This window comes from Dromiciops gliroides, chromosome 4 (genome assembly GCF_019393635.1).
Source record: "Dromiciops gliroides isolate mDroGli1 chromosome 4, mDroGli1.pri, whole genome shotgun sequence".
Lineage (NCBI taxonomy): Eukaryota > Metazoa > Chordata > Mammalia > Microbiotheria > Microbiotheriidae > Dromiciops > Dromiciops gliroides.
This window is the reverse complement of record NC_057864.1, coordinates 80,137,674-80,163,716: the sequence shown is the minus strand read 5'-3', so window position 1 is coordinate 80,163,716 and position 26,043 is coordinate 80,137,674. Positions and strand designations below refer to the sequence as shown.

At 34.3% G+C, this 26,043-nt stretch overlaps 1 protein-coding gene across 2 annotated transcripts in view; it reads right to left on the bottom strand.

Moving 5' to 3' along the window:
- Window positions 1-275: 275 nt before the first annotated feature.
- ODR4 (odr-4 GPCR localization factor homolog) overlaps window positions 276-26,043 on the bottom strand; it is a 51,462-nt gene continuing 25,694 nt past the window's right edge. For both annotated transcript variants that reach the window (XM_044005002.1, XM_044005003.1), the window contains 7 exons: window positions 24,716-24,811; window positions 23,739-23,807; window positions 20,913-21,041; window positions 19,416-19,506; window positions 15,813-15,998; window positions 3,772-3,882; window positions 276-1,342 (listed from right to left, as the gene is read on the bottom strand). In XM_044005002.1, the coding sequence (XP_043860937.1) occupies window positions 1,275-1,342; window positions 3,772-3,882; window positions 15,813-15,998; window positions 19,416-19,506; window positions 20,913-21,041; window positions 23,739-23,807; window positions 24,716-24,811 (750 nt within the window). In that variant the 3' untranslated portion in view covers window positions 276-1,274. The remainder of the gene's footprint in view (window positions 1,343-3,771; window positions 3,883-15,812; window positions 15,999-19,415; window positions 19,507-20,912; window positions 21,042-23,738; window positions 23,808-24,715; window positions 24,812-26,043) is intronic.

Below are 26,043 nucleotides of genomic sequence, written 5' to 3'. Positions count from 1 at the left end.
AATAATGTATCTGGTAAAACTGCAGAAACAAACAGGGTAATTTGGGTCCCAATTAGTGCTTTATATTCTTTTATCCAAGATGCTAAGCATATACAAGTGGGGTATGTTACAATACTGTAATTTATATTATCTTCTCATAGAGGATTATGATATATATATATATATATATATATATATATATATATATGTATATATATATACACACACACACATATATATATATATGCATATATGTGTATCTATCTATGTATGAGTGGATTTATGGACTACATCTGGGTATTGTTTAATATCTTCACATAAATTTTCCCAGTAAGAACACCAGTTTATAGCATGATATTAAGAAAAATCAACTAGTTTTCTGCTGAATTGATGCAGTTTTCTAATTAAAGAATTATAACATTTTTAAAGGACTATAATCCTTAAGCAAGATACAACAGAATAACTAGAATAGCAATTAAAATATACCAAAAAAAATTTATCAATGATGCCTAAAAAGATAATTATAATATGCTAACAAGAGAGATATTGAGCATATGCATGCTCTTGATCCCCATGCATTTTATTTGGACCATTCTAACTGCCTACTGTAGAGGGCCTATGGTGTAGGCCTACATGGTAGACTTTCTTTCTCATTGTGTGATCTGTCCAATCATTCTGCCCCACAAGAACCATAAGGTATCCTTCTATGGTACTGAGATTTTTATACATTCTGATTGGTGTCACAATTTGAAAAGACAATAAATAATGGCTCGTATGTATATAGTGCCTTTTTCATCTAAAGCACTTTATATACATTTCCTTAGACCCTCACAACAACCCTGTGAGGTAGGTAGTATTATTATCCCCATTTACAAATGAGGAAACTAAAACTCACAGAAGTTAAAATGATTTGCCAAAGTTCTCCCAGATAATAAACGATAGAAGCAGGACTCAAACCCAAGTCTTCTGACTACAAGTTCAACAGTCCTTCTGCTACACCATGTTGTTGCTATACCTGTTTTTGTTTTTATTCTTTAGGTAAATAATCTTATATTAAGTGTAACTTAAATTTTTAGCTAGATAAGCCACTTTATTTTTGGAAACCTGTTCCACCTACAGTATTGGCATGCCTACACAAGGCAGCTGGGGATTTTATGACATGTCAGAAGTACACCTATTAGCCATTTATGGAAACAGATCTGGCTATCCCCTAGGTCTTGCTTGCATCTTCAGGATCAGCCACTCATTCCCGGTCAGTGTTCCAACAATGAGTAGAATGCTCCTTGTGTCTAAGATTAGTCACTGAAGTAATGAAAGGAAAAGCCTGCAGCAAGGAGTGCTACCACAGCAGCGATTGCCACACCTGCAATTCAAACAAACACATAAGATATGAGTGAGCCAAAGGAAAACACTTGAAGAATTCCCAGGGCCACAGAAAGAAGAAGCAAAGTCAACTGTGGCCCAAGTGCAAATATTCTCTCTGATCTACACAGCAAAGTATAAAGACAAGACATTAGAATTGGCTCCTCTATTTCTCAGGGGATTCTTCTTATTCCTGTCCATTGTTTTTCCATCTCCACAGCCAGAAGATTGTACTTCTACACTTTGTAGATACAAAAGTCTTGACTTTAATTCTTAATGCATCTTAAGCATTGTTATGGGCCAGGAAAATCTTATTCTGAGGAAAATATGATTTAGAAATTTAGTACTGTATTTTTTCCCCTATTACATGTAAAAGCAATTTTTAACATTCGTTTTTTAAAACTTTTGAGTTCCAAATTATCTCCCTCCGTCCCTCTTCCTCCCTCATTGAGAAAGGAAGCAATTTGATACAAGTTATACAAGTGCAGTCATGTAAAATATTTCCATGTTAGGCATGTTGTAAAAGAAAACAGACAAAAAAACCAAGAAAATAAAGAAAGTAAAGAAAAAGTATGCCTCCATCAACATTCAGATTCCATTAGTTATTTCTTTAGAAATGGACAGCATTTTTATGTCCTTCAGAACTATCTTTGATCATCATATTGCTGAGAATCATCATAAAATATTGCTGTTACTTTATACAATGTTCTCCTGGTTCTGCTTATTTCACTTTTATCAGCTCATGTAAGCCTCTCCAGGTTTTTCTGAGAGCATTTATTTAGTTCATCATTTCTTATAGCACAAGAGAATTCCGTCACAATTATATACAACAACTTGTTCAGCCAGTTCTTCAATCTCTAATTCTTTGCCATCACTAAAAAGAGCTGCTATAAATATTTGTGTACACATAAGTCCTTTTTCTTTTTTCTTTTTATCTCTTTGGAATATAGATCTAGGAATGGTACTGCTTGGTCAAAGGGTATGCATAGTTTTTGAGCCTTCTGGGCATAGTTCCAAATTATTCTATGTCAGAATGGTTTAAATCAGTATACAACTTTACCAACAATGCATTAGTGTCTCAATTTTTTCCACATTTCCTCCAACATTTGTCATAGAATTGGAATTTGTCATGGAATATCATGATTCTAAAGAAAACAAACAAGTTTCTTATATCTAAATGGCAACTACTTACTTCACAACCTCCTAAATAAAACCCAGAGTAAAGGTCTATGGTTGCCACAAAAATAAAATAATATTTTAAAAGATATATCTACAGATTTTTACAAAGATATTGTATCTGTCAAGGACAGTTTTAAATAGTAATGTAGAAGTCAATTCAGTTCAATTCAATTAAGCGACGACAACTATGTGCCAGGCACTAGTCTAAGTGCTGGGGATACAAAGATAAAAATGACAGCACCTGCCATCGATGAATTGATCCAATTTAAGCAAGCTGCAACTATTTGCCACATTAATGACCTGCTCATTTTAGACAGCATGAGAACATACTCTGGTCAAAGTCTGGGTGCCAAGAAAAGGGGAAATCATCATTAGGTGACAGGAGCAGTAACTCTAACTTATCCATTCATCATGTTAAGTGTGGTTTCTCTTTAATATAATAAAAATCACTTTTTGGGGAACCAAGGAGCATGAAAAATTTTTAGTTGAAAAAGAATTGTGACCAAATTTGCATAGAACCTGGCCCATAGTAGGAGCTTAATAAATGCTTATTGACTTGACCAAATGACACCAAAGATCTTGATAACATTTATAAGCTCTTTCACAGGCCATGACATTCTAAAACCATAACAAAAAGATAGTTATTATAAAATACTTTAACTTCTAACTTAAAATTCCTATGAAGTTGGGCAGGTATATGTATGATTTCTTTTTTTACAGGTTAAAACACACACACCAGGCAGCTAGGTGGTGCAGTGGATAAAGCACCAGCCCTGGATTCAGGAGGACCTGAGTTCAAATCTGGCCTCAGACACTTGACACTTACTAGCTGTGTTACCCTGGGCAAGTCACTTAACCCTCACTGTCCTGCAAAAACAATAACAACAACGAAAATCCATACACACCTAGGAAACAACAAGAGTTTGATATTCTGAAATCCATATAACTAATCAGTGATTCAGCTGGTTTCTCAATTTCTATGCCAATTGCCAATGCTCTAGTCAAACTGGACTACTCATTACCCAGACTATGACTGTGGAACCTAACACTAGGATTACAGGGTTTTTTCCTTCTCAAAATACATAAAGATCATTAACTACTCTTCACAAAATCATAAATATCAGTATAAAGTCTTTAATAAAATAAAATGAGATAAGAAAAATTATTCATGACAAGCAAAAATAGGTAAACTCACATTCCAGAACAATTTTTTTTTATAATGTTGCATACAAATGATTAGAGGTAACGCACCTATGTTTTGCTGAATTCTCAATGCCATTGTAGTCTTAATCAGATGCTTTGGTTGATCATCATATGTGTTGTCTGGTATGTCTTCCCTTTTCATACATGAATTTATACTGGCTGAATGAGGCAAAAAGGAGCAATTATTAAAAAAAAAGCAAGTACATAATAGGAATAATTACTCTCAGAATTAATTATAAACTTAAACCACTATAAACAAAAAATATAAAGTTAAGTTTCTATTTCATTCTTGGGTCCAGATTATGACATGCTAAATTGCATTTCCCTACTTTCAAATGTGTTTAAATTTGCATAGCGTGCTATGGAACCGAGAAGGGGGGCACAAAATACACAAATCCCATCTCTACTAGAGTTTAATATGGCCTTTTCCATGTAGCTTTAGATGTCTGTATTTCAGAAGTCTCCAAAATACGGGAAAATATAAATCAATGTCCTTTATAAAGATAAGGGATATATGAATAATTCCAAATGACATACTCAAATTATCATGAGTTTTCTGCCCAAGGTTTTCAAAGATAATTTCAGTGTTACAATACCAAAACATATAAGGAAACTGGTAAAATAGTACCCTGATATATCCAAGAAATAAAAGAAAGAAGAGTAAGATCTCCAGCCTACTGAGAGGATCCTTAATGAAGAAACAGAAAAATATGGACAAGAATACCACAAGCCATAGGATGAGGAGGAAGGGAAGGTTTGTGGTCTGAATGGTATAATGAACACCCTCATCAATGAAACTGAGGATGAACCAAAATAAGCTTTAAGTCTGTTACAGACCACCTGTGAGGTGTTGGTCAAGTCACTTCACCAAATGATGGTCATTAAGGTTCAATGATTCTGTCAGGACAAGCATCTTTTAAAACTGAGATGATATCTAAAAATGAAAGGGTAATTGACTTTCAACAATTTTGTTGACAGTTTAACAAAAGAGAATTCTGGTTATTCAAGTTGTTAACCTCTCTTCCATGTGAAAGGCCTTAAATATATTTGTAATAGTATCATGTGTCCCCAGAGACTTTTCTTCTCCTCAATAAACAGCACCAGCAGGGGCAGCTAGGTGGTGCAGTGGATATAGCACCGGCCCTGGAGTCAGGAGTACCTGAGTTCAAACCCGGCCTCAGACACTTAACACTTACTAGCTGTGTGACCCTGGGCAAGTCACTTAACCCCAATTGCCTCACTAAAAAAAAAATAAACAGCACCAGCAACTTCAACCAAATTCTTATGGACAGGCTTTCTAAATCCTCAAATGACATGTCCTCCTCCTCTGAACCAATTCTAGTTGACCAATATCCGTCCTCAAACATGGAATACACAGCTGAACACAATTTTCCAGATGCTGTCTGGCTGGGCAAAGCACAGCAGCAAAGCACAATCCAAGTCTTTTTAATGCCAACTAAGATGGTTAGCTTTTTTGGCTTCCTTGCCCCAGTACTGATTCATATTCAGCATGATGACTACTCTTATTTCATTTCATTTATTAGATTCGTATTGTTATTTTTTGGGGGGGTCTTAACTTTGTTATGATCTTTTCTCTGTTATTCAACATGTTTGCTACCGAATGGCATCTGTTAATCTAATAGGCATAATATTCAAAGTATCATTCAAATTACTGATAAAAATGTTTAGCACAGGGTCAAAGACTACCAAAAAAGTCTTTTCTAGTATAGAAGCAACTTGTGCAAGTTGCAAAGAGCTAGGTTTCATCAGCTCAATTTCAGTTTCCCAACAATTAGAACTTTAGAACTATCCCAAAATGAAATGGAATACCTTACAAAAACTCTTCAAGCAAAAGGTGGATGACCTCTTGTCAAATATGTTAACAAGGGGGTTCCTTTTAAGGCAGGGGTTGGGCTAGAAGGCACCCAGATCTTTTCCCACTTAGATCGTGTTGATATTGACATTCATTGTCAATCTCAGTTTATTCTGAGCTTTAAATAAAGCTTTTAGATTTTAAAAGGACAGGACTGTGTCATTCTTTTCTACTCATTCTTTTTTGTTTTGTCCTTGATTCTATCATCTATACATGTTTTAAAATTTTAAGTTTTCATTAGTTCCCTATGGATGCATGTGGTCTGTTTAAACAACTGTTTTTTGCTTCATCTGATTTTAGTGCTGCAACCTCAAAAAGGAACTTAAGATTCCTCTTGGGCCAACTTTTCTTAAAGAATTTGAGGCTGCAGTTTCCCATCCATTCTTTCCTGAAATCTGCTCTGCCAAACTCCAGGATGTGTGCCAGACTGGTAGGCTAGGCTTTGTACTTTTATCACAAACTCTAACAAGGAATGGTAACTTCCTGCCAAGGTTTCTATTGTTTTTACTTCAGTAACCAGTTCTTTCCAATTGAACAGGATTCAAAGTAACACTTCTCCACCCTCCCACCCCCTTACTTCCTATACCTTTTGAAGAATGATTTTTTTTTTTCGGGGCAATGAGGGTCAAGTGACCTGCCCAGGATCACACACCTAGCAAGTGTCAAGTGTCTGAGGTCGTATTTGAACTCAGGTCCTCCTGAATCCAGGGCCAGTGTTTCATCCACTGCGCCACCTAGCTGCCCCGAATAAAATAATTTTTAAAGACAATAATTTAACTTGGCAGAAAAAGCTCTAGAAACCAAAATACAATTGAAGGTCATTTCCTAATCCCATGACTATGTCATACCTCTGGTGCTAGGTTTCTGATTTATTCCCTGAATTCCACCCATTTCTTCTTTCTAGTCAGGTAGTCTGTAATATATTCTCAACACAATGTCACTTCTATTTGTTCCCCTACTGGGTTTCACCCATCACATTCCTCCTCCATGGATCCCTGATTTCCTCAGTCTTAAAACACTATTTCCTTTTGAATAAGGTATACACCTACCAAGTCATATTTCATTCACAAAGCCTATCCCAGCAAGTTTTAGTCATATATGTGAAGTCCAATTTACTTTCTTGCAGTAAAAAAATCTAGTTTAGGGGCAGCTAGGTGGCACAGTGGATAGAGCACCGGCCCTGGAGTCAGGAGTACCTGAGTTCAAATCTGGCCTCAGACACGTAACACTTACTAGCTGTGTGACCCTGGGCAAGTCACTTAACCCCAACTGCCTCACCAAAAAAAAAAAAAAAATCTAGTTTACCTTATCCCCTATCCTTTGTACATATGTTTTTACATGTAGATATATGAAGACAAGAGATTTATTCCTGTATTTTGGGGGTGGAGGTGGGATGGGTGAATATACTGTTTCCTTATGAAAAGACATCTCTGCAGACAGTCTTTCTTTTTATGCTGTATCTACCACTCTTAGTGGTATCCAGCATGGAACACATGCCAGCAGTTTTCACTCTTCTTCCCTTTTCATTTTAAATCTTGTCAAGATTTGTAAGACTCCAGGCGAACATTTTCATTGGACAACAACAGGTATATTCCATATCTGGCCAAATGATATTCCAGTAATTTGAATTCTAGAAATTCAAATCCTACTTTCAGTCACCATTAAAACAAACAAAAAACCATTCACTTCCCAAAATTGCCTTTTTCTGGAAGCTTTGGCTTTTAGCTGACTGAACTAATGAAAACATCTCTTCCTTTAGGGTTTTCAGTTCCTTGCCCAAGACTTGATAATGTCCAGTAATGCTTTCTAAATTCCTTCAGCAATATCATTTGTCCCCATATGAATCATCAGAAAAGTGTAGTGGTCCCAGAGGGGGAAAATATATCTGGAGATTAATATTCCAAAAAGATTTCTTCTTCTCCTACATAGTATTTTACAATTCCCTCATTTCCATCTTTGGCACCAGTCTCCTTTTTTCTAAGGCTCAAAATCTTTAAATTATTATTATCATTATTATTACCTTTATAAGAAATTATTGCTACCTAGCTCTACAGATATGCTCCTGAAACTCCTCCCTTACTGAGTCCATGTGGGTAGGTAACCTGTAGATCCTTCCCTTGAACTATCTCCAAAAATGATCTTTCCTTTCCAATTCCATGCCCACCAACCTACTCCAGACTTTAAATGTCTCATGATAAAATTACTATCATAAGCTCTTAATTAAGTGTTTCTTAACCCAACTGTTGGCTGATAATAGTTAAATTATTTTACACCTTTTGCTCTTCCTTCCACTGCCTCAATAAAGTAGTACTAGTAGCTCAGGTTCAGTATTTCAGTAGCTTTTTCTATTTGTATCTCCAGTACTTATCCTACTGTTTGTCAAATGATAAGCACTTAATAAATGCTTTTTCACTCATTCATTTATTAAAATCTAAGAGTTTTACCTCAATCTGTGTCAGTAGTGTTTTTCAAAATTGACAAAAAAATCGTAAAAATAAATTTCATTAAAATTTCATACATATACCACTCCACTGGTGTCACAAAAGTAAAATACATTACTAAGTGAATGTCTACATTCTAAGATGACTAATATATCTAAAAAATTTTAAAGCCATAGACACTCTATTTCTAAAATTAGCCATTTAGGTAAGTTGTTTTCCTCCTTTAAATGTGTAAAGGTATGCTATTATAAGATTTCTACTCAACAAAACACTTATTTTAAACATAGAAACTGAAATTATACAATGGAAATAAATAATCAAGTACATAATATGGGTTACATTGGAAAAATAAAGATAGCTCTTTAGCACTCTTCAATCCCCAAATTCTACTTCTGACCACAAAGTTCATTTTGAATTGGTACCAATCTCCACTAAAATATTATTTTACTGCCTATTATCTCATAGAGGTAATCCTGGGCTCTTGAAGGCTTTTCATGTTTAAATTCCACAAGGTCCTAATTCACATTGTTCAACTATTTTCTAAGCCTCAGCTTAGTAAATTTTAGAAAGATTCATCACCATAAAGTTTGACTAGGAATTTTTTAGCCACTTTAATTTGTTAAACAATCTACCAAGGTAAGGGTGTGTTTTGACCTGCAAGTAGAAGGGAAAGATAAATTACTATGCTAATTATTACTAGATTTAAATGTCAAAAGCTGTATTTTTAGTAAAATCTATGCACACAACATAAACTATCATCTCCATACTAAAGCAGTGGTTTCATTTAATGAGTAAAATGCAATTGGACCACAGAATTTGAAGTTAAAATGGATCTGTTCTTTACTCAAAATTCACTATTATTAAATCAGCAATTAAAAACATTGTGCTGGCCTTAGTCAATAATGACTTCTTCAGAAAAAAAAAAGACAGACCAATTATGGAAAAGCATTTTTTTTTCAATTCAAATGCTAATGTTTTTATTTTTTCCACATAGTTCAGGAATGTGACGTCATTCTTTTAGGAATATCATGAATATGAAATGATTTCAGAAGATGAGTTCTGGATTTAGGGACTAGGACATCTCAAGGATCACTATGCCTGTTCAGAGGTTGTTTGTATCAGCAAATCCAATGAATCACCTGACATACTCCAGGGTAAAACCAGTGTGGCCCCAGTGTTTGATAACTAAAAGTCCAGATAGGAAAAAGCTGAGAATTCTGTGAGATGAATAAGATCTAATAAGGTTTCAATATTAAGTCATAAGCATTTTAAACTGAACCTACAGTATTTATCTGTCCTACTTTAATCACATATAAATGTTAAGAGAAAAAAGTATGATGGTACCTTCACAGCAAGTTATAAATTCTGTACAATATTCATATAAATATACACACCTAAGCTTTCCAAACTGCTGTTTTGCTTCCTTTGTCCTTGTAATATTAAACTTCCTATTCAATTAAGTCTCCATCTCTAAATTAGACAACCAGTATAAAAAAGAAACACGGATAATGAACAAATCAAAATGAGCAATGTAAAATAGATATAATTAGTTTCTATAGCCAACAGTTTATGGTAAGGGGAAATCCAAAAATGTATACCTGGATTTATTCTTTGTTATTTTTAAAACTCAAAAATATACTTATGTGGTAACCATGTCTGACAATACAAATTCTACTAATGAATATTAAATTAAGTCTTATTGAGGAATAAGAAACAAATGATCATTTATACAAATGGTTATTTATGCCATACATAACCAAAGCAAACGAGATAGCATTGAGCTCACAGAATCATAGATCTTAAGCTGGAAGGGTCTCTGGAGACCATCTATTCTAGCTCCCTTAATTTTATAAATGAAGAAACAAAGGAGTAGGGAGACTGATCTTGCCCAAGGTCACACAGGTAGTAAGCAAAGGTCAGAACCAATCATATCAAAGTGTAGAAATATGTAAGTTTAATGAGGAAAATGTATTAAAAACTATAAAACATTTGAGGATGACCATAACCTAGAGTTATGATTATTGCTTTCTGTTACAAGTGACTTCCTACCCTACATTTTTTTTTTAAATGAAGCAATTGGGATTAAATGACTTGCCCAGGGTCACACAGCTAGTAAGTGTTAAGTGTCTGAGGTCAGATTTGAACTCAGGTACTCCTGACTCCAGGGCCGGTGTTCTATCCACTGTGCCACCCAGCTGCCCCTACCCTACACTTTTTAAAACATGCAGTTTTATTTATTTTCTGTGAAATATAAAAGAAAGATGTTAACACTAGAAGTACCAAAAATTAAGAATACCTAGAAGGCCTGAGCTGTGTCAATGGATGCAGTCCATTTTTTTAAATCCATAGGGCAAAGAAAATAGAATGGAAGAATGAAAATTTTCTTTTTGAAGTAAAATTAACATTTTTTTCATCATTTAACATACTGGTCCTTCAAATGTTAACTATAACAGTGAATACAGTGTGGAATGAGGCTAGGACTGTTAATTAATTTCTTATAATGCAAAGCTTATCTGATGAAAATGACTGGATCAGATATGAATTTAGAACTGAAAAATACTCTATATGATTTCCAATCTACATAGTACAAACAAAATTCAGATTTATTAGTAATAAGAAAAATTCTGAACTTTAAAATGTTGATTACTAAACATGTATTTACTTAAACATTATATTTGTGATACCTCTATGGTCCTTATTATATTATATCTTATATTACAGTTAGTTGGACGCATCTTATATCTGCTGTTAAGAGTTGAGTGATAATACTTTTTTAAATCTCATAACATTTTTTATATAATAGGTGCTTGATAAATATTTGCTAACTATATCAAATGAATGATAAAAAATGACTAGTCATATTTCTAAGAAAAAAATGCTGATACTCTGTTGATAATTATTATTCATGTGGTTTTTTCATGTCTTCCTCATTAGATTACAAATAGACCATATCTATTTTTTCCTTTCTAGCTCCCAGCTGTGAGAAATGGTGATGATTTTATACATGGTGAAATCTTCTCAGAATTTCTAACTTGATACATGAGATCTTCTCAAGGAAAGCATGCTCATAGAGAGAACAACAGACAATATTATCTAGTGAATTATGTCAAACCAGGGAAGAGAAAAATAAGTTTTTCAGAGCTAGAGATAAAACCCAGTTTGAGCTGGCTCTCGCTGCTGTCTTAGAGAAAGTACGTAAAAGGTTAACTCTAGTCTCTACTGTGCTTGCTTAATAGACTTATTATTATTATTATTTTTTTGGCTAGGCAATGAGGGTTATGTGACTTGCCTAAGGTTCCACAGCTAGTAAGTGTCAAGTGTTTGATGCCAGATTTGAACTCTGGTCCTCCTGAATCCAGGGCCGGTGCTTTATCCACTGCACCACCTAGCTGCTACTTAATAGACTTATTAAAATTAATTTCTCCTCCTCTGTCTAAAATCTCCACCTCATTTTTGATCATGTATGGAAGGGATAACCTATCAAGGAGGATTTAGCTAGAACTCTTCCAGTAAGATTGTGAATTTGGGCCTAGCAACCTATGGTGGCTCAGCGGAGGGACTGACTGCAGCAGGGTGTAGGATATATACAAGGTGCTTGCTTTCGGCAACTGCACTCACTAACTGCTTTTCTTTCTGTGAGTGCCCATTCTCATGAGAATGCAATAAAGGCTTTTTGTTATTCCAAAGCTATCTCTGAAAGAACTTATTTTGAGGTGGTCTGCACCTGTTTCTCACATTGTCAACATATTATTCACAAAGCAAGAAACTTGTTATTTTACCATAATTTTTATAACAGGAAAAATGTATTTTTTATTCACTAAATGATTATAAAAATATGATTAGAACCTATAGTTAACCTGTTTTTAAGATTTAATAGTTTCACAAGTCTCAATTCAATCACTAAGTACCTTTTTTGTGAAAAATAAATATCACTTTTCAAACAATGTATGATAGAGTAAGACAGGGCTTAGTTTAAGAGGATTATAATGTAGAAGTTAGAAACTGTCATTTCAAACTTATTTCCTGAATAAAGTGAAAATTGGTTTAAAACAATTTGGCTGAAGCAAATTATAAATCATCCTCTATTGCACACTTCACCTTTCAATTGTCTTGATCTAGTGTCATCATTTCCCCTGAGAGTTCTCTGCAACTGAATGAATTTTTAAGTTTTTGAGAAATAAATGATAGTAATCATTTGTCTTTGAACCTGGAAATGGCTGGCAGACAAAAGAGGTGATAATAGCAATTAAAGAAGACTTAGTACCTGAAAGATTTATTAGGCACTTAATAAATGCTTTCAAGATTTGGTTAAAATGATAAGCTCCTAAGAGAGGACAACAGAGAGAAAGAATGTTAGTGGCAAGAAGAGGGAGTGTGTACAAACTCTTTATTGGATCACCATCAATTATTGTGTCTCCATGACTTCAGAATTCCCTCATAGTTCTCTTATGATCTTAAATAGTTTTGAGAAATTCCGGACCATGTTGTTGCCACAGTTATCTCAACAGAGATAGCAAAACATTAGAAATTTATTTGGATTTTGTACCTGATAAAGAACAATGTGGTTGGTTCATTACTTATACCACCTGCTTGTATGGACATTAAACTGACTTCTTTCTATGGTCTCCTCTTCCCCAAATAGAGAGCATTTACATGATAAATTCATAACATATCATACATGCTTGGAAACAGTGCATAAAATATACCAACCAGGGAACTATTCTTTCATTCAACTGTCAAATTAATACTGAGGGAGATTATGAGTAGATATTTGGCAGATTTTTGTGTCTTGTGAGTTCAGCAAGAAGTACAAGAATCTGGGAGACACAGCTTCTATGAGATGACAATTTAGATCTATAATTATTTCAATAGACTTGAATGAAACCAAATAAGACAACATTTAACAGAGATAAAGGTAAAGCCTGCATTTAAAATTTTTAAATATGACCTAGAGAAGTGGGTGGAACATAGCTTGGTAGTTAACAGTTCACATAAAAATTATCTAGGCACTGGGTAAAAAAAAGTATCAAAGAATACTTAATTGTGATTGAAGAATGATACAGCTGTGAAAAAATTTTAAAAATTTAAAAGCTAATACAAACAGGCTACATTTTAAAACTATTTATTATAAGAAATAAGGGTTCTGGGGGCAGCTAGGTGGCACAATGGATAAAGCACTGGCCATGGATTCAGGAGGACCTGAGTTCAAATCTGGCCTCAGACACTTGACACTTACTAGCTGTGTGACCTTGGGCAAGTCACTTAACCCTCATTGCCCCGCAAAAACAAAACAAACAAAAAGAAAAAAGAAATAAGGGTTCTATAATACTCTGTGAGGTCAGATCACCTTAAGAGTGATTCTAAGTGCCACATTTTAAGGACACTAGAATATACCTTCAGGAAGATAACCAGGATGATAAGGGTATCTGTCAGCAATGTCATATATTAACTGAAGGAACAAGTATATGATTAGCCTGAAGAAAATGACTAAGGAGAGATGGTAACTGTCTTCAAGTATCTGAAAATGTTATGTAAAAAAGAACAGAAGATGGATTCCATGCTGCTTCAGAGGAGAGGACATGGAGGTTACAGGGACATAATTTTTTTGCTCAATATACTTGTACTTATTCAAATGAGGGGTGGATTTCGGGTCCTTCCCAACTCTGAGACTCTGTGAATAGAAAACACTAACTAAAACTGTCTAAAAATAGAAAGATGTGCCTTATAAACTAAGATACTTATTTGAAACAGTCAAGGACAGGCTAGATGACTATCAATTTCAGGAGTGCTAGAAAAGGGATTTCAGGGATTAACTGGGCAACTGATTGGATGACATATATGCTCCTCCTTCACTTTTAAGTCTATAACTAGGGACAGCTAGGTGGTGCAGTGGATAAAGTACTGGCCCTGGATTCAGGAGTACCTGAGTTCAAATCCGGTCTCAGACACTTTACTCTTACTAGCTGTGTGACCCTGGGCAAGTCACTTAACCCCAAGGCCCTGCAAAAAAAAAATATATATATATATATCAATTAAGTCTATGACTGCTTAGTAGAGAAAGATCACGGCACTGCTTTGTGGAACCATTAAATTATGTGAGATGGTACAAAAAAAAAATAAGACTTGCAAAATGACCCATGGTTATATGTTCAAAACAAAACCATATGTCTTTAAAATGATGATATTATTATTGGCTATTATATGATGCTACTTAATGATATCATTTAAAATATAAAATAGTTGCCACAAAATAAAAATATTGAGGATTTGGGGAATTTTTATTCCTTTTCTGCACTGTGAAGTAAACTTTTTATTCCTCATCATGATTAACACTAATACCTGGAGTTATCAACTTAGAAAAGGTTGGTGGTCTCAACTCACACCTGAGGCACTATAGCTAGGTTGGAAATTCACCAATCAAACAATTACATGACTCACCATAGTAACCAGGAGTGCTTAAATTAAATACCATAATCCAGTTCCAGCCCTTACAGTAAACACAAGGGGGTGTGAGAGTAGAATAAAAAAAGGTACCATAGCAACTGATGAATAACTATGAAATTTGCAAAATGTACTGGGGGGAAAAAATTGCAAACCTGAGGTTTAAGAGCACTTGTTTAATTATAAAGAAAAAAAGACTAGAGTAAGAATGTGCCTAGGAGAATACACAAGGACACTGTGATAGTGTTAAAATGATTAATTGCTCTTTTCTCATAGCTGTCTTTGTTTACAGAATTAACACTTTTTTTTATTTTAAAAAGTTAACTTGGGAACGTTATGGTATTATTTCCTAAGGTAATGCTCACATGCCTTTATATAAATTTCTTGGGAATTTTTTATTCATTAGGAAAAAGGTAAAATAATACAGACATACAAAATACATGTTCCATTATGACAGAGAGAGATTAAATGTTTATTCTGCATCTGAGAAAGGTATGGCAGCATGAAGCCACTAAGATAATGGAGTTCATAGAAAAATTCCATAAACAATAAAAGGAAGAATATGAAACTTCATCATTCTTCCAGGTAGGCATTCATTCACATTCTACATTTTTTTTTTAAATCAAGAGCCCCCTGCATTATTTTGAAAAAAGCTGAACTACTGTCATGCTTTGCTAATACTTACCATCAACACTGTGCCAATCTGCCATTTACTACATATTTACCATTTATTTATTATAAATACCTGCAGAGTAGCACGGTAAATAGAGTGATTTCCTCGGAATTAGGAAAATCGGGGTTAGATTCTGCCCCTGGAACTTACTATTACTACCACAGTGATGATGAGCAAGCCACTTAAACTCTGTGCCCCAAGAAGTCCCCAAACCAATGAAGCCGAAGGTGCTGGATATACTGACATTTACATACTAACAATAGTATTTAATATCCTCTGGGAAAGCATATGCTCATTTTCTGTCCCTATAAAGATTAAAGCTTGAGATGCCTTATTTAAAATGTTATGTCAGCATATCCAAACAACCATAAGGTGTTTAAAAGTTAGTCTTTTATTGATCTTCCAATTAAGTGATTCCTCACAATAATTTAATCATATATCTAGTAACAGCTTACCTTTATGTCAGACTTAATAGTTTGCAAAGTACTTTCCTCAAAGCAACAAAGTAGTGTTTTATAGATGGGAAAAGAAGGTTCAGAAAGTCTTTCTCATGGTCACAAGACTAGTAAGTAAGTGGAACAGAAAAAAGTAAAGCTCAAGTTTATTTGTTTAATATAAGTAAAATGATGTCTCCTTGTTTAAACAAGATCTTATTTTTTACCTGTGTTGATTTCCTCTGCAATTTCTAAATCATCTACTCCTACATGCTGATCCAATAATTCCACAAAACGTTCCTGAATTTCCCTAGATGATTCATCCCCAAATTTATAATCACACAGCATTACACTGGATCCAGGAATGGGGACAAATATTCGATGTGGCAGAGCATGGAATTCTTTTTCAGAATCTAAAAGAAAACAAAATCATTATCATGTAAATAATACTGTTACTGGCTATGAAAAAGATACTCCTAGCAATCACAGCATCACTAAATCAAAACCAGAGAAGGCTAAAAAAAGAAAACAACAGAAGAGACTTTACTATCCTCTTCAACACTTGAACAATTTAATTAAATAAACAGTGATTAAGCCTCTACTATATGCAAGGCAGTAGGAATAGAAAAACAAAAATGAAGCAGTCCTTGCCTTTGAGGAGTTTACCTATCGAAGGAAACAACTTGCCCACAATACAGAATAAATACTAGATAATATAAGGATTTTTAAAAAATGCTTGTTGAATTGAATTGAGGAGGGAGAGTAAGAACTGAGGTATGTGGAAAAGCTTCCCTTAGGTCAAGACATCTGAGCTGAGCCTAGAAGGAAACTAGGGATTGTAAAATGCAGAGATGATGAAGGCATTCTAGGCTTGTGCAAAGACAGAGTCAGTAGATGAGTATTAAGTCTGGAAAAGAACTAGTAGGCCATTTTGGCTGGAACACATCGTAAAGTGAAGAGCAATAATATCAACTAAGCCATGAAAAGTGAATGGAATCCAGTCTCTTTAGAGATTTAAATGTGAGACTGATTTTGCTGTATTTGAGGCAATAGGGTACTGCTAAAGAAAAAGAACATTCCATCAAAATAGATTTATAAAAACAAACAATATCAGTAAAAATTATTTTGAAAAAATAATAGGGTTATGAAACTTTAAATTGTTTTCCCTATTTCTTAATATCATTTTATTCACAAGAACATAGAAATATTAAGGTTTAGAATATGGTTTAAGCTATGTAACATTATTCTTTAGAGTTGGTCAACTCTTTAAAAGATTGTATTCTTTTCAGAATGTATCCTTTCAGTAAGATAATTAAACAATTCTTGTGAGTTTTATGCTATTACTTTTCAAATTATGTTCATTTTTCTCTCTCTTTTCAAGTCACAAAGTAGGGATTGAAATAGTTAAAAAAAAATGGCTGTCCTTTGTTTAAGTACTTACAAAGGACGAAAGTTACATTTACTTGTCAAAAAACCAACCAAAGATTTTAGATATAAGGTGGAAAGCAACGAAAAATTCCCTAAGTTTCACAGGAAATATAAAATTAGCATGTTTCTTTTAGATCTAGCACATTATAAACCTTTTAGAAAGAGAGGGAAATTAAATTCTTCTGTTTGACCAGACTGCCTCCTAACTGTAAAATCACTGTACTGCAGCTAAGCCTTGTAACTTTTTAAAATTGTCTAGTCTCATCTTAAACATACATACATCTTATGTATGTATGTGTGCTTGTGTGTATATGTATATACTTATGTACATATATACACACATAAACATATATAATTATTATTATTAAGCTAAAAATACCAATATTTAGTAGAACTCATAATTTGTACCAAAGGAAGGAACGTTAGAATGTAAAAGAAAATTTAATGTTTTGGGCTGAATTAATATACATATTCTAGAAGAAAAACATTAAAAATATTTTTCCTGTACATTAAAAACTTCACATTAAGTGTGTGGGTTTAATTTATTTCTTAAACAAGTTAACACATTGCTAACAGGAAATAATAGCAAAGAGCAGAGAGAACAAGGATAAAGGAAATTCAAAAAGCATGTTTCTAACTTCTTTTTTTCAGAAGCTAAATTAAATTTATTTGCTAGTCTTCTAATTAGTTTACAACTGATGACAAAAATGCAGATTATTAGATGTATTTTTTTAAGGTAACAGTTTTTTAAAATACACTAAAAACTCAGAAATTGAAGACAACTCTGCCATTCCAAAAATCATTCCAATATTTCATTTTCAAAAGTGGAGAACTCAAATCTGCCTTCCACACGTCCAGAGGCAAAAAGGAAGAATCAAATTATTTAAGTTGAAATACACTATGTCTCCCCTATGGATCTCAAGTTTACTTCTCTTTAAAAAAGAATGAATACATTGTTATTTCCTCCTGGGAATATACCTTTTTGCTTACAATGCTATCATCTTCTTCCTCAGTCTCTGCTCTGACCTCCCCTGTTTCTTTTCAATAAGGTGTTCCCAAACAGAGCCACAGTCTAGTCACAGGTTTCATGTCATCAAATATCAGTGAGCCATATGAGGTTGAATTGCCTCCTTGCATTAGGACATCTAAGAGCTTCTCCTTTGATTCCTGAACTTTGAACATTTGTATACACAAGACGCTTAAGGCAAAGGATTTTACCACTGGCTCCTTTCATAGATTCTACCTCCTCATAAGAATTTCTGGGCATCTCAGCTGCTCTTCTTCCCTTCTTTGTGACCATTCTCTATTGTACCTTTTTTGGACCATCATCCATGTCTTGAACACATACCACAATTGTACCCCAATGTCCTGTGCCCTTATCTTCTCTCCCTTCATTGTCTCTCTTGGTAATCTTATCAGCTCCCATGGGTTCAGTGATCATCTAAATACAGATATTCCTAGATAGGGGCAGCCAAGTGGCACAGTGGATAGTGCTGGACCCAAAGTAAGGAAAACTCATCTTCCCAAGTTCAAATCTGGCCTCAGACATTTCCTATCTATGTGACCCTGGGCAAGTCACTTAACCCTGTTGGCCTCAGTTCCTCATCTATAAAATGAGCTGAAGAAGAAAATGGCAAACCACTCCAATATCTTTGTCAAGAAAACCCTAAATGAAGTCACAAAGGGTGAGACATGACTGAAACAACTGAACAACTCCTAGAAATACACGTGATGGAGTGTGGTAGTGAAAGTGCTAGATTCAGGAATACCTGCCTGGGGTTAAATCCCTCCCATTGTGTGACCATAGGCAGGTCACTTAACCTCTTTAAGTTTAAAATCATGAATCTTTAAAAGTACTTTTTGAGCCTAATTATATTTTAGTCTACTACCTCTAAAGTAACAAATGCTGTAAGTTATCTATTTATGTAAAATATATTATTTTAATCGGTCCATGGGTAAAGTTTCCTGCTTAATTATTCTACTTAGTATCAAGCAAATATACACACCAGACACTTGACTACCAATATTCAAAGGACTAGATTGCTATTTAGAACACATTATACTAAAACTAATGAAAACATTTTAATTGTATTTTGACCATTGAGAAGTTCTGGAGGAAACTCATATACATAAATAAATAAAAGTAATCATCTATAGCACAGGCCACACATACTAATAGGTCTGGTGTTTTAAAGGGAAAAAAATACCATTTAGACAATAAAAATGTGCAAATACTACCAGAATTTATTCATAAAGTGCTAAAAATAGTATATTACCATCAAAAATAGTATATCCTATCACAAAGCCCTAAGAATGTGTCTAATTATATCCTGTTATATTCCTGCATTAAATAAAAAAAGCATAAAATGAAATGTTAAAAATCACTTATTTTATATTCAAACCTTTTATGCCTGGTGTTTCATTCAACAGAAGATCCTCAAATAGTATTTCACAACGATCAGACACTGTGTTTAATATATCTCTCTTTAATGCCTATTGACAAAAACATAATACAATTAGAAATAGAAACATTACTATAAGACCCTAAATGATACAATTTTGAAAATTTTACGGTGAAAATACGTTTACTAAAACAGAACTGGAAACACAATTCTAAATCTAAAGTGGCTGACGAATTTAGTCCTTAAAACAGGCAAACATTTCCATTCCAAACTCATTTTTACTATTCATCTCCTTAGCAATATTTCTTCAATATCATAAAGGTATTTTTCCTTTAATAGAATAAAGATAAATTTCAGCTCAGTCCTATCCAAATTAGTTATTTCAAGATTAATAAATATGTACATATTACATAAATAATACTAGCCAATGTCAGTGCTCTGAACTAGTGAACTACACAATTGTTTTAAAATGTGCCACAATGTTCACAATTTCTGAAACATCTGGCACCCAACTTGACAATTGAACCTTTTTTGTTGGTCTTAGAAATGGAACATTCTGAGAGGAAAAGAACCTGAAATGCATTTTTACCATTATGATAGTTCATCCATGATAGGATGATGGTCCTACAGGGAGTTGGATAATCATCACATAATAATCATCAAGTTCTCTACACTTTCACATGTGAAAATGGAGAAATCTAAAATGAAACAGTGCATGCTATCTTATTGATAAAAATAATTTTATCTGAGAAATAGCACATGCATAACAAACTTAAGGTGCTCCTTGACATAAAAATTCATTTCTTTAACACCAATATTCCTTCTGATAACTCCCATAATGGCTGTAATTCATGGAATGTCATAATTTTTAAAAAATCAAAACTGAGTGACCCAGAGGGCAATGGAGAGATGTACATCAAAAGAAAGTAGGGTGCAGCATATTATAAATGGTGACTTCCGTGCAAGAGGTTAACACAGACATCATTCAGAAAATATTATTCGAAAAGGAGATGGGTCATTTATGCAGCAACAACCTAAGGACTGTTCGAAGACCTAGACAAAATTTCTTTCTACAGTATTGGGTAACGCAACTAAGAGAGTAACATTACCTACACTGATGCAAATACAGATCCTTTGAAAATAATACCAAGAAATAGCCATATGCTTTTTCAGCTTAAAAAAAAAAGCCCTTTGACCCTTAGATAAGTTTTCAGATTTAATTCTGAATATCTAGATAAACTACTTTTTCACTAGTACTATGATTTTACTGTGATTTAGATTCACTAATCCTGCAACATCAGTAATTTAGAAATAAGAATAATGCTCATATTTAGCCCATTAAGCATTTTCCTCTCAAGGATATGTACACAACATCCTCTTGCTAAATAAAGCCAAAGGAATGTTTCCAAGTTTTAAAAGACAATAAAGGTTAAAATGTTATGGAATAGCTAGAGTAAAACGTTTTCATGCCCTGTACAATGGTAGTTATGTTCTGACCTGCACGGCGTCTTTAACCTTGGGTTTGTTGCTGTGAACATAAGCTCTACATCTCACAGAACCCTTGAGGTTTACAGAACCACTGCAGACCTGGACTGTAGCTGTAGATCTGTGATTTGAATTGAGGAGCTGAAAGAGAAATGTTGCATTTAGTCTAAGTCATAACTTCTTAAACTTTTTCCACTCACAACCCCTTTTCACCCAAGAAATTTTTATGCAACCTTGGGTATAAGTATATAAAATAGGGATATATAACCTTTTACTGTTGCCAAATTTTTTGCAACCCCCACATTACACAACCCCATATGAGACAGCCATAGTTAAGAAACATTGGTCCAAATAATGATTAAGTAGCCCTCCCACTAGAAACAAAACAAATTCCATGTTAAACTCCACATAAACACTTTATTTTATGAGCATGACTTTCATTTCTTGCTCCAATGTTTGAATATATTCTCAATCAATTATGAAAAGGTTTTTACCCCATGTCTCTTTTTGTAGTTTAGTGGGTTATCTGAGCATTTATATTATAACTTGAAATCAAAGGCAATTTTTTTTTCTTTTAAGTACAGATATGAGAAGTAGTGTGAGATAAGGGATAAAGAACCAGCAAAGCCTTGGTTCAAGTTCCACTTTTAACACATAATGACTATGTTACTCTGGACAAGTCACCTACCCTGTCAGTTCTCTAAGTAAATAAGACTCTACAAGGCAGAAAGGTTGCCAACCTACACTGGCAGGGGAATTTTCTCATCTGAGAGTACAAGTCCAGTCCCTATTTATCCTAAGTGCAAATATAACAATTCCAAAAAATAATTCTTGAGTAGCAATTACTTGAAAGGCAATGAGCTCAGTACTGCAGAGAAATGAATGATGAATAAAACATTGTTGCTAAGCTCAAGGAGCTTAAAATCCAATGGAAGAAATGAGACGTACACAAATAACAATGGTACAAAGCATATGAGAAAAATACAATGTGTTATGGAGGTTCAGGTGATATAAAGGTCACTTCTGCCTGGGATAACAAAAAAAAGCTACCTGGGGGTGAAGAAGATAAACCCAGAAATACTGGGAATGATTTTTAACAGGCAGAGACTTTATTACCAGGAGGAGATTACAAATACCATGAATAAAATAGAGAAGTAGAAAGTATGTTCAAACAATTTTGCTCAGGAATGTCCAAAGAATAGCAAGTAGTTCAGTTTAGCTGGAAAGTATGGTATGTGAAAGGATATAAAGTACAACTACAAGGTTTCAAGCCTAAGTTTACTAGGAGAATAATGGAACAGTTCACAGAAAAAAAAAAATCAAGAGCTAGTTTAAATAGGAAGATTATGAATTTGACTTGGGAAGTGAAATTTGAAGTACTTGTATAACAACCAGATGGAAATGCCCAGTATGTATGTACTTCAAAACGAAGTTTAAGAGAAAAATTCAGAAAAATTAAAAGTTAGTAATGGACCATACAGAAATAATAGTTGAAGCCATGAAGTGGAGGTAATCGCTAAGTTGAAAGCCAAGAGCAAAGAACCTTGCTGAAATGTCCACCTCTTGGGAAAACAGCAGACATGAGGAGGGCCACAGAAGAAGGAAGCAAAGGAAACAGAAGAAGCAGTCAGAGAGACAGGAAGAGAGAGCCAGAAAAGTCAAGGAATTTAATTTCAGCAGAATGGTGGGGATTGATGTCATATTACAAGGGGCAAAGGATGGACTTGGTAGAAAGGCAGGGGTATCAAGGAGTACAGACAGCTTTCCGCAGGACTCTGTTAATGCAAGGGAAGATAGGCTGGAGGTAACTCAGTATAGCACTCTTTGGGGAAAGTTGTTTGTTTTTTAGATTAGGGCAGACAGAATGAAGACACAAGAAAGGGGTAGGATATGACATCAATCTTCAACTATCTGAAAGGTTGTCATGTAGAAGGCAGTTCGCCTTTGTTCTGCTTGGTCCTAGAAAAATGAAACTAGTACCAGTGGGTGAAAGTTAAGGGAGGCAAATTTTCATTCAACATAAGAAAAAACTTCCTAAAACTTTGATGTAGTGCCCCTACAATATAATACAAATAAATCTCTCGGTCTGGCATTTAAAACTTGGAACAATCTGGTCCCAACCTAGTTTTCCATACCTCTTTCATTACTCTCCCTCTATGTTCCAGGCAAAATGGATGACTAGCCATTCTCCAAAAATGGCATTCCATCTCCCATCTTCATGGCTTGCGATAATCTATCCCTATGGTTTACTGGAGTTTACTGGAGGCAGATGAGATAATCATCTCCAATTTATATTCCCCACCATTTAGCTTCAAAGACTTTCTATATGAATAACTATCAAGAGCCAGTCATACCAGATAAATGAAGCTCACATATATTGTCCAATTTTAAATGGGCTCTCAGCACTATGCACCAATTTTTTTACTCTTCCCTGATAAAATTCCTCACAACTGATTAGAGATCTTTCTTTTTCTCACTATACCACCCAACCCTAATCCCTCTCAGCAGCACACACTATAGAAAAAAATGAGGCCATCCATCATGAGCTCCTGCTTCTTTCAAATTCTAAACCTAAAAAAATCCTTTCAACATCATCTCCCATTCTTTCCTCCAGGCTGTAGGGCTAAGGATATAGTCAGAAATGGTTTCATAAAAATGATACCTCTGTGAGCTACTTAAAAAGTGAACTATTATTATCATGGTTGAAAAATTCATAATTTCTAAATTCAAAAATGCTATGATTCTAAATAAAATAAACCCCCAACTGTCCATTTTGCTACTGCCATATAATGACTTTCTGAAAAGGCTTTAGATTAGTAGAATTTTCCCAATATTTACCAAATGTGTTAGAACCCTGACATCAAAAGTTTGACCAGTAGTTTGAGTATTTCCTCTAGAAGACTTTTTCTGAAAAAGAAAAAAAAATTAAGATACTAATTATTTAAGCAATGAATATTTCATGTGGATTTTTAAAAAAAATGTAATTTAGGAACCATCCTAAAGACATTTTTAGTGATAGGCTAAATAGGTCTAACAAGAGGCCAAAATTTGTAAATTGTAAAATTTGTAAAATTTGATTAAAAAAAAAAACAACACCCTAAAACGTAAAGGGAAAAGCACTATCACAGAAACAGTACAGTGTTGTTTATCATACAGATCACCAGAGAGCATTTTTGGGGTGAAATTTTAAATGTGACAGTTAAAATAATTATAACAGACACACATTTTGGGTAAGCTTGTTATCAATTTATCAGTCTCTACTGGTAAGGGATTGACAAAATGGCTCCCTAGCCTCTCATGGTCCAAAGAGGCTATGTGGCTACTTTTTCAGATTTTTATCACTTTTCAATAAGATGTGGGCCATTATACATACATTAATCAAATCTAATCTGTTCTTGTAATTGAAGGTGGATTACATCAGGTCAGAAGGACTAACTGTTCCCTTAAATAGGGACAATAATCTCTCTATATGGTGATTAACCCAAAGAATTTGGACCCCATCCAGACAGAGCTAGAATGCTAGCTACTATCTGGATATGGTTCTGAGGGGGACAGTGAGTCTAGCTGACAGCATGTAACACAAAGGGGAATCTGAAGTTCCTCATACACTGGTCATTAATAATTATTTCCTCACATGAATTATATATCAACACTAAAATTTTTAAAAAATAAATCCGTCCCCTACTTTCTCTATTCCAACAAACTCACTAGAAATATGGTTCTGGGTCTACTATAGGCTAAGGAAGATTTTCTTTTCATTTCAAAGGAAATACTTTAAGTCATTTAATAGCTCAGTGATAATTTCCTGAATTTACCTGTCCTTCTAGCAGTTCACAATCTTCTTCTTTAACTTGTCCATTGATCAAATACACACCACCTTCAATTTGCTTGGCCCAACGTGCAAGTCCAGTCTAAAAAGAAAACATCTCATTAAGTTTCTAGGTATAGCAAATATTAAATAATTTCAATTTTATTAGATTTCTACTTTCCATGCTTATAAAATTCTTAAAAAAACTAGAAGTACTGGCAACATTTAATATTAAGATAATATTCTTGCAATCAGGTTAAAAAAGCTTGCAATGGGGGAGAGGGGAAGAAGGGAGAAAAATCTGAAATTGGAAATCTTATCTAAACAAATGTTGAAAATCAAAATAAATAAATAAATAATTTTTTAAAAAGGCTTGCAATATATCCACAATCTTTAACTGCTCCATAAAGAAAATCTTTAACCCTCATGTTCATTCCTGACCAAAAAGTATGAGTCATGTATCTATATAAATCTCTTCATATATATATATATATATATATATATATATATATATATATACACACACACACACACACACACACACACACACACACACACATATGTAAAATATAGAACAAATGTTTTAACCACAAATACCTACTCATGGGCAGCTAGGTGGTGCAGTGGATGAAGCACTGACCCTGGATTCAGGAGAATTTGAGTTCAAATCTGGCCTGAGACACTTGATACATACTAGCTGTGTGATCCTGGGCAAGTCACTTAACCCTCATTGCCCTGCGCTCCCCACCCCCAAAAAAACCCTACTCACTTCAAAAGCCTGAAAAAATAAAAAGAACAAAAACCACTACAGAAAGGAGCTATGATATGGAATAAAAGATGTCAAATTATTTCAAAGAGTTCTCATCTTAATAGAAAGGACAAAATGGAAAAGCAAACAAAAAAGGAGAAATCCTAAGTCAGAGTACAAAGAAAAGAATGATACAAAAAGAAGTACAAAAAAAAGTACTAGGAAAAGTATAGGGGCAGCTAGGTGGCACAGTGGATAAAGCACTGGCCTTGGATTCAGGAGGACCTGAGTTCCAATCCAGCCTCAGACACGTGGCACTTACTAGCTGTGTGACTCTGGGCAAGTCACTTAACCTTCATTGCCCCACCAAAAAAAAAAAAAGTATAGAAACTAAACTAAGGCCTAAGACAAAAAACCTAGACAACTTTTTTCAATAAAGATTTTTTTTGTGTGTGGGACAATGAGGGTTAAGTGACTTGCCCAGGGTTACACAGCTAGTAAGTGTCAAGTTAGGTTTGAACTCAGGTTCTCCTGAAGCCAGGGCTGGTGTTTTAACCACTGTGCCACCTAGCTGTACCCTCAATAAA